This window comes from Malus domestica, chromosome 17, assembly GCF_042453785.1.
Source record: "Malus domestica chromosome 17, GDT2T_hap1".
In the NCBI taxonomy this organism is placed as follows: domain Eukaryota; kingdom Viridiplantae; phylum Streptophyta; class Magnoliopsida; order Rosales; family Rosaceae; genus Malus; species Malus domestica.
Window position 1 is genome coordinate 30,441,490 of NC_091677.1, and position 12,484 is coordinate 30,453,973.

A 12,484-nucleotide genomic window follows, 5' to 3' on the forward strand; every position below is an offset into this window, starting at 1 on the left:
TTTTTCCTTTGATTTCAGTTTATTCTTACAGCAGCTTCCAAAATAAGCCTTTTTTTTTTCAGTTTACCAAACACCTAAAATCCTCACAGCTTTTTTTCATGGGTGTTTTTTTTTTAAGCACCTCACTCCCAAACTAGGTCTAAGAAGGCGCGTAGGTAGGCGTGAATATCAGGTATTGGCTATTGGGGATGCGGAGAATAAAAAATATACAGAAGTGATGAGAGAATTGGAACTTGTGAGACAGGAACTAAGCATGCTTTAGCTTGATATGGCGTCGGTTTTAGAAGAGAAATCGCGGGCAGAGAAGCAAACTGAGGCCTCAAATGCAAAGATGATGTTTTATACAAGTTCAGTGGAAGCAATCAGGAACGAGATTGAAGAAGCAAATGAAGAGCAAGTGCTAGCTGTGTTGGCCCGGATTGAAGCTGCAAGAGAATTTGGAGATATAGAAGCTGAGAGAGAAATGGAAGCCAATCGATTCTCATTGGCTGGGGACGAAACCAGAAAGAAAATGAAAGATATTGTTGAAGAGGTGGTTGATTACTCGAAGGAGCTTGAAACCAAGTTAGCTGTCACAATATCTGATATGGATGTGTTACAGAATGATTCAAAGGATTGACAGCTTGAGTCGGTCAGAACCCAGGTTTGGAAAGAGGAGGACTTGGAAGGCTCAGAGCTGCTACAGTCACTTACCGAACAACTTGAGGCGGCAAAGACAGAATTTGCTGCAATAAAAAAAGAAGGTTTTCAGTACATTGCCTCCATGGATGTTATAAGAAATGAGCTTAAGCATTTAAGAGACAAGACAGCTCAGTTAAGGAAGACAGAAGAGAAATCGGATTTGAGTGTTCAAAATCTCAACTCAAAGCTTCTCCGAGCAAAAGTCAAGTTGGAAGCTGTATCTGCATCCGAAGAGAAAGCAAAATTGATGGCATCCAATCTATCTCTGACTTTTGACAAGCTCAAGACAGAAGCAGAAGCTGCAAAGAAAGAAAAGGAGCTTGTCTGCGAAGAGGCTGCAAGCATCAACTCCGAAATTCTGAAAATGGAATCAGAGATAGAATCAACCGAGGAAAAGTTACAGTCTACAACGCAAGAGCTCGAAACAGTCAAATCATCTGAAGCTGTAGCGCTTGAAAATCTCGAAACTCTGATTGAGAACACCGTACAAGCTAGAGCTTTTCAGTCGCAGAGTAGTTCTTCAATTACCATATCCAAGTTTGAACACAAGTACCTGACTGCATTTTGATGTCCCATCATGTATGAGGTAGTCTTCGGTGGCGGTTAAGAGCGGTGTTCTAAGCTCGGCGTCAGACGCTAGTGCTCGGTCGGAGGCCTCTCCGTGCTCGAGTTAAAGTCACCGACCCCTACTTTCTTTGTTTAGAGACTTCTTATGAGCTCATCCTAGAGCCTCTACTCTATGTTCTTTTTTTTTTGGGATTATCTATTTGGGTCTAATACAGAAAATTGGGCTATTGATTTATAATGGATTTGAAAAGAGTCTTGTATTAACATAGTTACGTAGTCCACTTTCTAAAGATGTATATTACATTTTTCGATGAAGATAAATATTTTACGTCTTTTTATTAAAGAGCCTTTCGGGCAATGAGTAATGTAAAATGTTCGTTTCAAGGCGTTATAGAATATTAGACTCGTTACTTGTAAGTCTTATGTTCAACATAGTGAATAACGAGTTCGATACTAAATTATTCTTGCATACTCATTATGCATGTTTAAAGAAAAAAGTGGGAGTAAATTATTAAACTTATCTGTAATTACCATATGTTTGGATTAGGAAAATAAATTTAAAATTTTGACAGAAGTCAAAATTTATAAATTGACATACACTAATTCTTTTGTTTGGATTCATAAAAATAGAAATTTAGAATTTTCGCCTGGAAAAAAAAAACTTGAAATTTGGGATCTTCAATCCTCAAGTTTAAATTCTATTTAAATAGTTGGCGTTTTAAATTTCTATGAGCAAGAGTTTAAAAATTACATACTCCGTATTCAAAATTTATTATTCTTTTAGGTTAATCAAATAAGAAAATTCACAAATTCTAGAAAATAAAATTCCGTCATTTTAAAATTCTTGAATAATCTTAAATTTTCTCATCCAGACAGAGTGTTAATTCTTTTTGTGTGAAATATATATATGAGAATGTTCCGTGTGATTATTATATTTGGTTATCTTTTAAATCTCATAATTGCACGCCTATTAGGATCGACTTCCTTACGTACGCAGGAGATTAAGGTGAATGAGACTGTCACTACTATGTTTAACATTTAGCGTGATGAACACAAATTGGTCGCGCAAAGCGTATTTTCGTCACACAAACGTCTGTGCGACGAAAACTACGTCGTGTAGAATCTGTCGCGCAAAGATCGTGAAGAAAGACTTTACGCGACGAATAAAGACATTGGTCATGGACAATAAGGCGTGACGGTTTTGCCTTCGTCGCACAAAATTTTTAGGAACAAATACATTTGCCGCATGGTAGGATACATATATGGGACGACTAATCTTTGTCTCTAAAAACTTTGCGTGGCGACATGTTGTTCTTGTGCGACGAAGACGGATTAGTCACAAAAAGTTATGCAAGATGAAGGTATTCGTTGCACAAAAAGAAAAAAAATATTTGTTCTGGTTTCAATTTTGTAATAAAATTAAATTGCAATTTTTTTTAAAATTTATTTATTTTGTTCTGATTTTAATTTTGTAATAAAATAATAAAATTAAATTGCAATTTTTTTTAAATTTATTTATTTTGTTCTAGTTTTAATTTTGTAATAAAATTGCAATTAAAAATGTAATGAAGAGAATAGTAATTTATTTAAAATAAAAATAAAATGTATGTACAAGGAAAAAGTTTAAAAAGTACAGGAGTAAAAAACTAAGAAAAGAAGGTGGAATAATCTACGGGGTCGTCATTCGCAGGCGATTGCAAAGCTTGGGGCAAGAAGGTCTCGGGGTTGAGGACGGGCTCAGAGGTCGAAGGGGCGAAGTTTTGGGCATGCTCGGGTTAGAGGGGCTCAAACGTCTACGGGGGACGAATATCCAGTAGACGAATGCTGGACTGACTGAGGGCTTGTACAATCAGTGACATCTGGCTCTTATATGAGGCGAGCTCAGTCATAAGGTCGGCCACCTCTTTGTCAAAGCTGTGACCTCGCCCTTTGACTGCAAGGATGAAGATGCTCTAGGTTCCCTCCGCCGGGCATTCCCTATCCCCCTACAATACGTCTCTGGCCTCCTCTTGAGAGTCTGATCCAAAGTGCCTGTAAGGATCTGAAACTCCGCATCCTCGGGGGGATCCACAGACTCGATCAGAGTCTTGGGAGGAAGCTGGGAGGCAGACTCTTGAAGAACCGACTACCTCTTTTCCATCATCGTCGCCTGTGTAATATAACATGAAATATTAATAATAACATTGAAATAATAACCATGATACTTGAATGAATAAGATAGTAATTACAATTGAAAATACTTACATGAAGGGACTCGGCCAACTCATCCTCGGGGAACATAATTAACGTCTGCAAAGACATCGATCTCCGGGAATTTTGAACCCCCTGAATAGAACAAGATAAGAAAAATGTTAGTACGAATTTTTTTTTTTATATTATTAACATATTAAAAATGGAATATGAAAAACTTTATTATTACCTGCCGCTGTGCCTCTCTCCTATATGAGAAGGGCTTCGAACTCGAATGGTGTAGAAGAGTCTTCTTCTCCTGATTGTTCTTGTTCGATTTTGCCTTCTTCTGTGACACGCCCCAACCTAGATATCCAAATGCCACCTAGATGGCACGTGATGGCCGACACCCAAGGGTGACGAAAGCCATGAATGAATGAATATGCGAAAAATATGGAAGGACAAGTAACCAGAATTAGGCAACAACAATAATCACAAGGAATTTATAAACATGACGAGGCAATAATAACAATAATCCAATTTAAACATGAACAAGACAAAGTATCCAACGATGAAAAATCTAAATAAAGATGTGTGGACATGTTCAGAGCATACCACTAAATGAAAATGCTAGAGAAAGGTAAGGCATCAAGTAACAATGATCATAAAAGGAGGCCATACTCAAATGGAGGGATGTAAGGTCACTGGTAGGAAAATGCCTCGATGCTCGAGTCGTAGTCTTGGTCACTATATCCTGAGGGGGCGCAAAACAGAAAGGTGAGTGGACCATAATTTATATTAATACTAATAATAGGAAAACCATTTTATTTCGGAACATACTAACCCTCTGTTTTGAAAACATATATAATACTACATATAGTAAGTTTTTTGAAAACTCTAACATGCCATGAAATCATTTTTAAAAAAGTATGAGTAAAACCATGCTCAATAATGGTGCTATCATCGTCCGAAGGTAAACCCATAAATCTCAACAATATTGTACTCTCTAGGGGTATCATAGTTGCTCGAAGGTAGTACCTGTCCATCACCCGAAGGTGAAGCTATACGACACTGGGTTACGCCAGTGAAGAAACATGGTAGGCCCCACCATCCGAAGGTCAAACTGTACGACTCCATATTACGCTAGAGAAGAAATATATATAACATCACACACTGACACTAGCCCCGAGTTAATGAAGCTGGGGGTATATCATCAATATCATCAACTTCTCATTCGCCTGAAAGCAGTACCTGTCCATCACCCGAAGGTGAAGCTATACGACACTGGGTTACACCGGTGAATAAACATGGCAGGCTCCATCACTCGAAGGTGAAGCTGTACCACTCCGGGTTACGCCGGATAAGAAATATATATAACTATCCTCAACTATGAACTATGGCAATAGACATGTACATACCCGTGTTGTGTGGATGAGTTGTATGATAACCCGCTAGATAAGCACCAAAAACATATCTCAAAAATCTCATATCCAAATCCGAAGCTCACAAGCTCAAAGCCTCATTTCATAAATCCAAGATAATTCACATTCGTAAAGCCATAGAATTCTATATATGAAAATCCCATATGTCATAACCTTTAGTAAAACATAAATTCGATAAATCATAAATATGTATAAATTTTTTTTTAATAAATCATAAATACTTCATAAAGCATAAATCCAACAATCCATAAAGCATATCATAAAACGTAATTAATCCATGAAATATGAAATGCATGCCAGCTTAATATTTTATAAAAACATGCAATTTAAGAAGGGTCCACTCACAAGTATTCCACTACAGGAGAGCCGCTCGAACTAGGGAGGACTGGATCACTTCCAACCGATGCACCTAAACACAAATGAAGACCATTTAATAAAACTCTACTAAAACGGTAGAATTTAGGAAAACGGACAACGGATTTGGATTTGGTACGTCGAATAACCTAAGGAGGGACCATGGGTACCCACACCTGCCGTCGCACGCGCGACCACGAGGCGGCGACAGAGAACAGTACCTCCGGCGGAGACGCATGTGCTCCACGTAAGCCCAATCGGGCCCACGTGCCGACCGTGGAACTAGGTTTCAGACTTGGGTTGCTGGTTTGGGCCGGTTTTAAGATCGTGTTTGGGCCTAGGTTATAGGGTAAATAGGTTGGGCTTGATTCTGGTTTGGGCCGAGTTTTGGATTGGGTCTCTGGGTAACAGGTCGGATCGATCCGGTTTCAGGCCATAGGTTCAGCCTGAATCTGGGCAGAAGCTCAATTTTACATCATTTGCATTTATTCAAAAGTCAAACTGAAGATACAAATATAAAGAACAAGAGTATACCAAGATGAGATCGAGTCTAGGTCGGGATCAGTCAGAAAGTGGCCTACAACTCATAATCATTCGTCGGAAAACTCGGAGAATGATTCCCGAGTTGGTTTCTGTGTCAAATGTCACCAAAATGTTTCAAAAACTACCTAAATTTACTCCTTAACATGATCTACAAATATTTAGAGTTGTTATCAAGCTTACCTTGTCGGAAAATGGCGAGAACTCGTCGGATTTACTTTTTGCACAGTAAAGGTATTGTGCAATGAAAGAGAGAGAAGTAACGGCTTCTTGTCATTCTGGGCACGTAGAACTCATAGGGGAGGAAATGGTGGTGGTGTGAAGGTCTCTAGAGGGAGAAAGGCCGGTGAGGGTGGTCTCAATGGTTGTTCTCGGATAGGGTTTGAGGTGTGGGTGAGAGAGAGACAAGGAGAGAGTGAGAGTGTCCTAGAGAGAGGGTTCACGGGTGTGGAAGAAAACACCCCAGAAATTGGGTAGGGAAATGCCACGTGTCAGCCATGTAGAGGCCTAAAGTGGAGAAATATCTTTACTGGTCAATTTACCAAAATGCCTGTGTCGTTCAAAAATTCGTAGATGAGAGCTATGAAAATAAAATTAAAAAAAATTCTAATACGTCAACGGACGAAAGTCAACGAAGGTCAACTTTTCTGTCACTAGGGGTATTTTTGTAATTTTAACTAATTAAAGTGAAATTTCTGAAATGGGTCGTTACATTCTGCTTTACACAAAATGAACGTATTAGTTAATTTAAATGAAATATAAAAAAATCAGTAAATATTAGTAAGAAAAGTATAATACTTTTAGACTTGATAAAAAAACATACCACATAGTCGGGCTTCTGAAAATGACTGCACAGCCACACCCCAATTTTCTTCCCGGTCCTCGAACTCTTTCGGGCAACCCTTCTCAAGAGCGACCTACGGATCATTAAATGTCTGAAAATATTGGTGCAAGTCGCCATTCCACTGCTTGTACCGTTCAGCGAAGAGCTTGTTGACGTACGCTAACATATCGTCGTTGATGTTGTCGAAATTGTAATTTGTCTGCAATTCCAGGGATCAGCAGTAAACTCAGGGAATGTTCGATCGAACTCTTTCCATGCCTCCCCATTTGTAGGATGCCTCATCATATCGTCGTCTACCCGTTTTTCCTTATGCCATCTCATGTCGGTGGTAGTATGCATCGACATATACAATTGCTACAATTTAGGTTTCAAAGGCAGATAACGCATGATATTTTGTGGGATCTTAGTCGTTCTATTCTGAGATGTCATTTTGAACCTCGACTCTTTGCATACAGGGCATTTATCCAATGCTTTATTCTCTTTGTAGAATAGAATACAATTGTTTTTGCAAGTGTGAATTTTTTCATAACCCAATCCTATACCATTCAACACATTTTGCGCATGTCTATGGTCTTTCGGCAAACAATTGTCCTTTGGAGGCATTCTCTTGAAAACCCTTAAAAAGTAATCAAAACACTGGTTCAACATACGATACTTTATTTTTCTGTGCATTAGTTCCAATATGGCCGTGAGAACCGAAAAGGTCTTGCACCTCGGGTATAACCTTTGGTTGGCATTTTTTAATAGTTTTTCATATTGTTCGCACTCTGCACTATCCATTAGTGTTGGCATGTCATCTTCCCCTTCTTGATTGGTGTTTGTCAATGCAAATGGAAAATCATCATTTATAATATTCATGACTTGTTCATTAGGATCCACATTAGGTTCAACATTGCCCACTGTTCTGGCATTTGAAGACGACGCATTGTCTAATTGTTCCCCATGATGGTTCCAAGTATTATAGGTTACAACCATTCCATTTCTTACTAAATGAAATCGAACATTTTGAATTGTGTCCTTTAACGTGTTGTTACACCTTCTATAAGGACACTGGATTCTAGTTGCACCCGGGTTGTGTGTACGTGCAAAGCCAATAAAATCATCGATTTTATCCAAGTATCCACGTTCTGTCCATAATTCCTACAACCACAATAATAGTATAACAATCACAACAACAACATCGTACAAATGGTATTGTCACCTTATGCCTCCGGTAAGGGTCCTATCCCATTTGGGAATGCAAAGTTATGTTACGTACTATACGGCTACATCAGATTCGATTTCGACATGGAGGAATTTCGGCAGCATCTCTTAATTCTTCAACCATAAACTACGCGCCATAACTGTGCATTCACAAACTGTCCAAATAATGGGATAGTTCAAGAATCAATTGGACCGCAGTCATGGTTTCACGCCCATGCACGAAATCCAACTAATCCTCGAACGGGAAACTAAATTTTACTAAAAAAACGACAAATACAAAGTTAATTACAATTAACTCTATACATCACAACACATATTTGTACGTCACGTACAAATTTAACAACATAATATAAAAATAATTTCACAACATAATATAAACATAACAACATAATTTAAGTTATTTTATATTCTTTAAAAATCAAACGAAGAAAGTATCTTCTAAATCGTTCTCCATCAATCGCTAATCACACACAATATCCCTATAGACAACGAATTTCATGGGATTAGTATGAATTTACATTAATACTTTTACCATAACAAAAAAATAATAAAAAAAGGCTTACCAGACACATCGAGATAGCTCGATCAACCTAGACAACAAGATGGAAGGAATATTAGATGATGAAATTGAGAGAAAATGGAAGTGATAGATGCTGGATTGAAGAAAACGAAGGGGAGAAGGTGCAGAGGCTGAATCTACAGTTTTCTGCCTCTGTAGCTAAAACCACCTTATAAAGATTACTTTTGGACGACTCATTTTGCGCGACGAATATGATGTTTGTCATGCCTCAATCCCGACATATGTCTAGGATCGACAAGTGACGGAAGACTGTAGGGGGATGCCAGGAAATACAAACTGAAAATAACAATAATCACATATATTTAAGGAAAAGTATAGGGGGTAACCTAACACTCCAAGCTCTCAGAACTCTGTCTGCTACCCCAAAGCTCCTCGTATCTAATAATACCTGCATAATCGCCCCTACACCATCGAAATGGTGCACTGGGTAAACAACAACCCGGATAAGCCGCGAAGCTCGTGTGAGTGACAATAATTCGACGTATGTGAAACTAATAAAAATCATCCATCGATCACTGTTTATAAACGTCAAATATAAAATCATATTTTATGAAATCATAATTAAGTCACTAAAAATCCCGAAGGAGTCACCCAGACATCCAACGGCTCGTCTGAAACAAGTCACAAAAGCTCACAACTACAAACTCATACAACACAATGAAAAGTAGGGCTAGAGCGACACAGTTCGACCGAAGCCTACATCTTTGAAGCTATCTCAATCGAACTCAATCCAAAGAATCAACAAAGCAACTAATCGAGTTCTGGACCTCTCAACGGAACCATAACACTAATCGGGATTTCGGACCACTCAACGAAATCAAACCAAGATACGATTCCGAACCACTCAACAGAATCGCGGAGTAGAAGAGATTCCATACCTCTTAACGGAATCCGAGTGGATACGATTCTGGACCACTCAATAGAATCGTGGAGTACAATGGACATTAGACCACTCAATGAAATCCAAGCTGGATACGATTCCGGACCACTCAACGGAATCGCAAATTACAAGGCATTCCAGACCACTTAACGAAATCCAAACGGAGCAGGGAATCGGACCACTCAACGGAACCCTAGCGGAAACCCAGTTCCAGATCACTCAACGGAACCGAGCAGGAGGCCAAAGGACATATCAATGACTCAAAGAAACAAACATGAACTAAGTACTCAATTTATAAGGGCTAAACAAAGTGAAACAAAGCATAAGTACTAAATGTAGAACGACTCAACGAAACGAGAAATGAAGTAATGAAATGGGACATAAAACAATTTTCAAAGAAACGAGTCCCCATAACAATCGGCTAACGGTCCCCTACTAGCCTTCACATTTCATCACATCAAACCAATCATACAAATTAAACCATATTTCCAATATGCACGTCAAATCACATTTCATAAAACTACATCGATGGCTAAATATAAAAAAAAAACAATTTTATAGAAAACATAATTATAAAACCAATTCATATCCACACAGGATAACAATTACGAAAACAGGGTAATCACCAATATCACATATATTAAAGTCACTCACTTGGAGTCCGCGCTAACGCACCCTAACACAAGAATTGAGACGTCACGCACTATCGTCTCCTAAAACAAAGTACAAGTCCACATTTAGATTCCTTCGATAATTCATATACCAAAAAAAATCTCATATGTCATCCACAACAACATTTAATGGGAATCAAACCGTTGTTCATAGGTAGGGTCCATGATCCTACGTCACTTGCTCTGCAAGATCCAACCACTAAATTTTTGATTCGTAAGTTCCTAAGGTCCTCAAATATTATGTACTATAATGTATCAAAGTTTGGTGACGATCCAACGGTCAGATCATCAATTGTTATAATGTTCAAGTGGTGGACCTTAACGAAATTTCTCCGGATTCTGCAGATTTTGCAGATTTTCTGGGCAATTTTTAGAACTTCATATCCTACTCGTTTCTCAACCAAATTCGACCTATAATATGCCAAAACGAAGCTAGAGAAGTGTAGAACAAGATTATACCTTTTTGAAGCCCAAATGGTGGCCGGAGGTGGAAAGAAAATGGCCTGAAATATGGATGTCCACGGGAAAACTGAAAATCATAGCTTGTCAATAACTTTGTCCACGGGCAAATTTTAAACGTCCATAACTTTGTCAATACTCAACGAAATCGAGTGATTCCAAAAATGAAAATCATAGCTTGGAACGAGAAGAACAGATTGGTACCTTTCCTGACGGATAAATCGTCGTGGTTTGGCCGGAAAATGGTCTATAAGGTCATGGGTTTGCATAAACTGGGCAAACTTTAAATCGTTATAACTTTCTCATTTTTAAACCAAATCACATGATCCAAACATGAAAATTCATCTACACATCATGAGGAATCCAATTATGGTGCTTTGATCCTGAGGTAAACTCGAGTATCCAACACATGAAACAGGTTCCTGGGATGATGGTGAACACAGTGAGGATGTTTGCAAGGTCCAATTTGCTAGAAAAGAAATGGTGGTGGATGATGGCGTGTCTCGGTGAAGAAGAGTGAATGAGAGGGAGAGTAACGGGAGAAAGAAGAAGAGGAGGAAAGAAGAATCCAGCAAAATAGGGACCAATCTGTGGGTCCCACGTGGCAGACAACAAATTTCACGTGTTCAATTTTCAATTTACCAAAATGCCCTAGACGTTTAAAGGTTCGTAGAATCTTCATTATAACTCCAAATTACATTTCGTTTGCGCCCACGCGTTTGTCTCAACAAGTACTATCCAAATATATAAAGATAAGTGGAAAATAAGTAGGGATCTAATACGCCGTAAATATAAAAGCGTCGAAACTAATAATACGAAATACAGAATACGTAATACGTAATTTTAAACAATGAAATCCGGGAACGGGATTTCACAATGTTCATCACGCAAAGTATATTTGCGCGACTAAGGCATTTATTTGTCGTGCAAGTCTACAAATTTTTTTTTTCATTTGCTTTATAATTTAATAATGTAAACAAGTTGTGCGAATACTATTTTGGTCATGCAACGTGCATATTTAAAAAACAAAATTCATTTCTTTCCATTTTCTTTTTAACTAATGTAAATTTTTATTTTAATCTAAATAAAAAACTCAAACCTAATTAAACATTACCAAAATAATTAATAAAACTAATTTATTATCCCAAATACATATTATAATAAATTTAAATTAATATTAATAGTCATCCATATAACATAAATTTATTAATTAAAGTAAAAAATAACGTCCTAAAAATCTTATTTCATAAAAAAAAACAATTAAACTTCAATCCTCATCCTTCGAGGCATCAGCACATCGCTCCACATCCTGTAGCACATCAAACTTCCACTGCCGGAGATGCATTTTGAAAAACTCATCCAGATACTTCCGCTGGTACTCATCGGTTTCATCAACATCTTAATGAACCTACATTAATGCCAATAACAATAAATTAGCAATTTAAAAAATACTACTTTTTAACAAAAATAATTATACATTATTTAATATAAACTTACCGATAACTCCCCCACCATGGACATCTTCAACTTCTCAGACACATTTTTTCAAGACTTAAACTCTGCAGAACATTGGCTCTGCACTAAACCCCCAATATCAAACCTAAGTTCGGCGTACGCATTAGCCCTACTTTTGTCTTCAAAGTAGGGCACTTGCTTACGACGGTACATCTCTATTCGCAATACACCTTTCCTTTTGCTAGAGCCTTTTCCTGAATCGGCCATTGCCTTTCAAACAAAACCTTTGAAAACTAGGGTTCTGAAATTCTATTTTTATAGAACCCATAACACTTTGTGCAACGAAGAGGTTCGTCGGGCAAAATGCGTTATCAATGCACAATAAATGGGCGCGGTTGAAGGGTATATGACCGTTTTAGTGAAAAAAAATTTCGTTGCACAAACACTTGGCGGCAAAAAAAAAATTTCCTGTTTTTTCTTGTGCAACGACCATAAACGTTCGTCGCGCGAAGTATTTTTACACAACAAATATTTTCGTTGCATAAAGTTTTTTTTTGCCCTATCCTGCCATTTTGCATGACGAATATATTTTTTCGTCACGCAAGTGCCACTTAGGCCAGAAAATTTGTTTCATCGCGC

At 37.9% G+C, this 12,484-nt stretch overlaps 1 protein-coding gene across 1 annotated transcript; it reads left to right on the forward strand.

Moving 5' to 3' along the window:
* Positions 1–268: 268 nt before the first annotated feature.
* On the forward strand, positions 269–1,249 carry LOC139193471 (protein PLASTID MOVEMENT IMPAIRED 2-like). Its single transcript, XM_070816495.1, has 2 exons — positions 269–532; positions 623–1,249. Exons 1-2 carry the CDS (start codon positions 269–271, stop codon positions 1,247–1,249), a joined length of 891 nt encoding a protein of 296 aa, XP_070672596.1.
* The last annotated feature ends 11,235 nt before the right edge of the window (positions 1,250–12,484 follow it).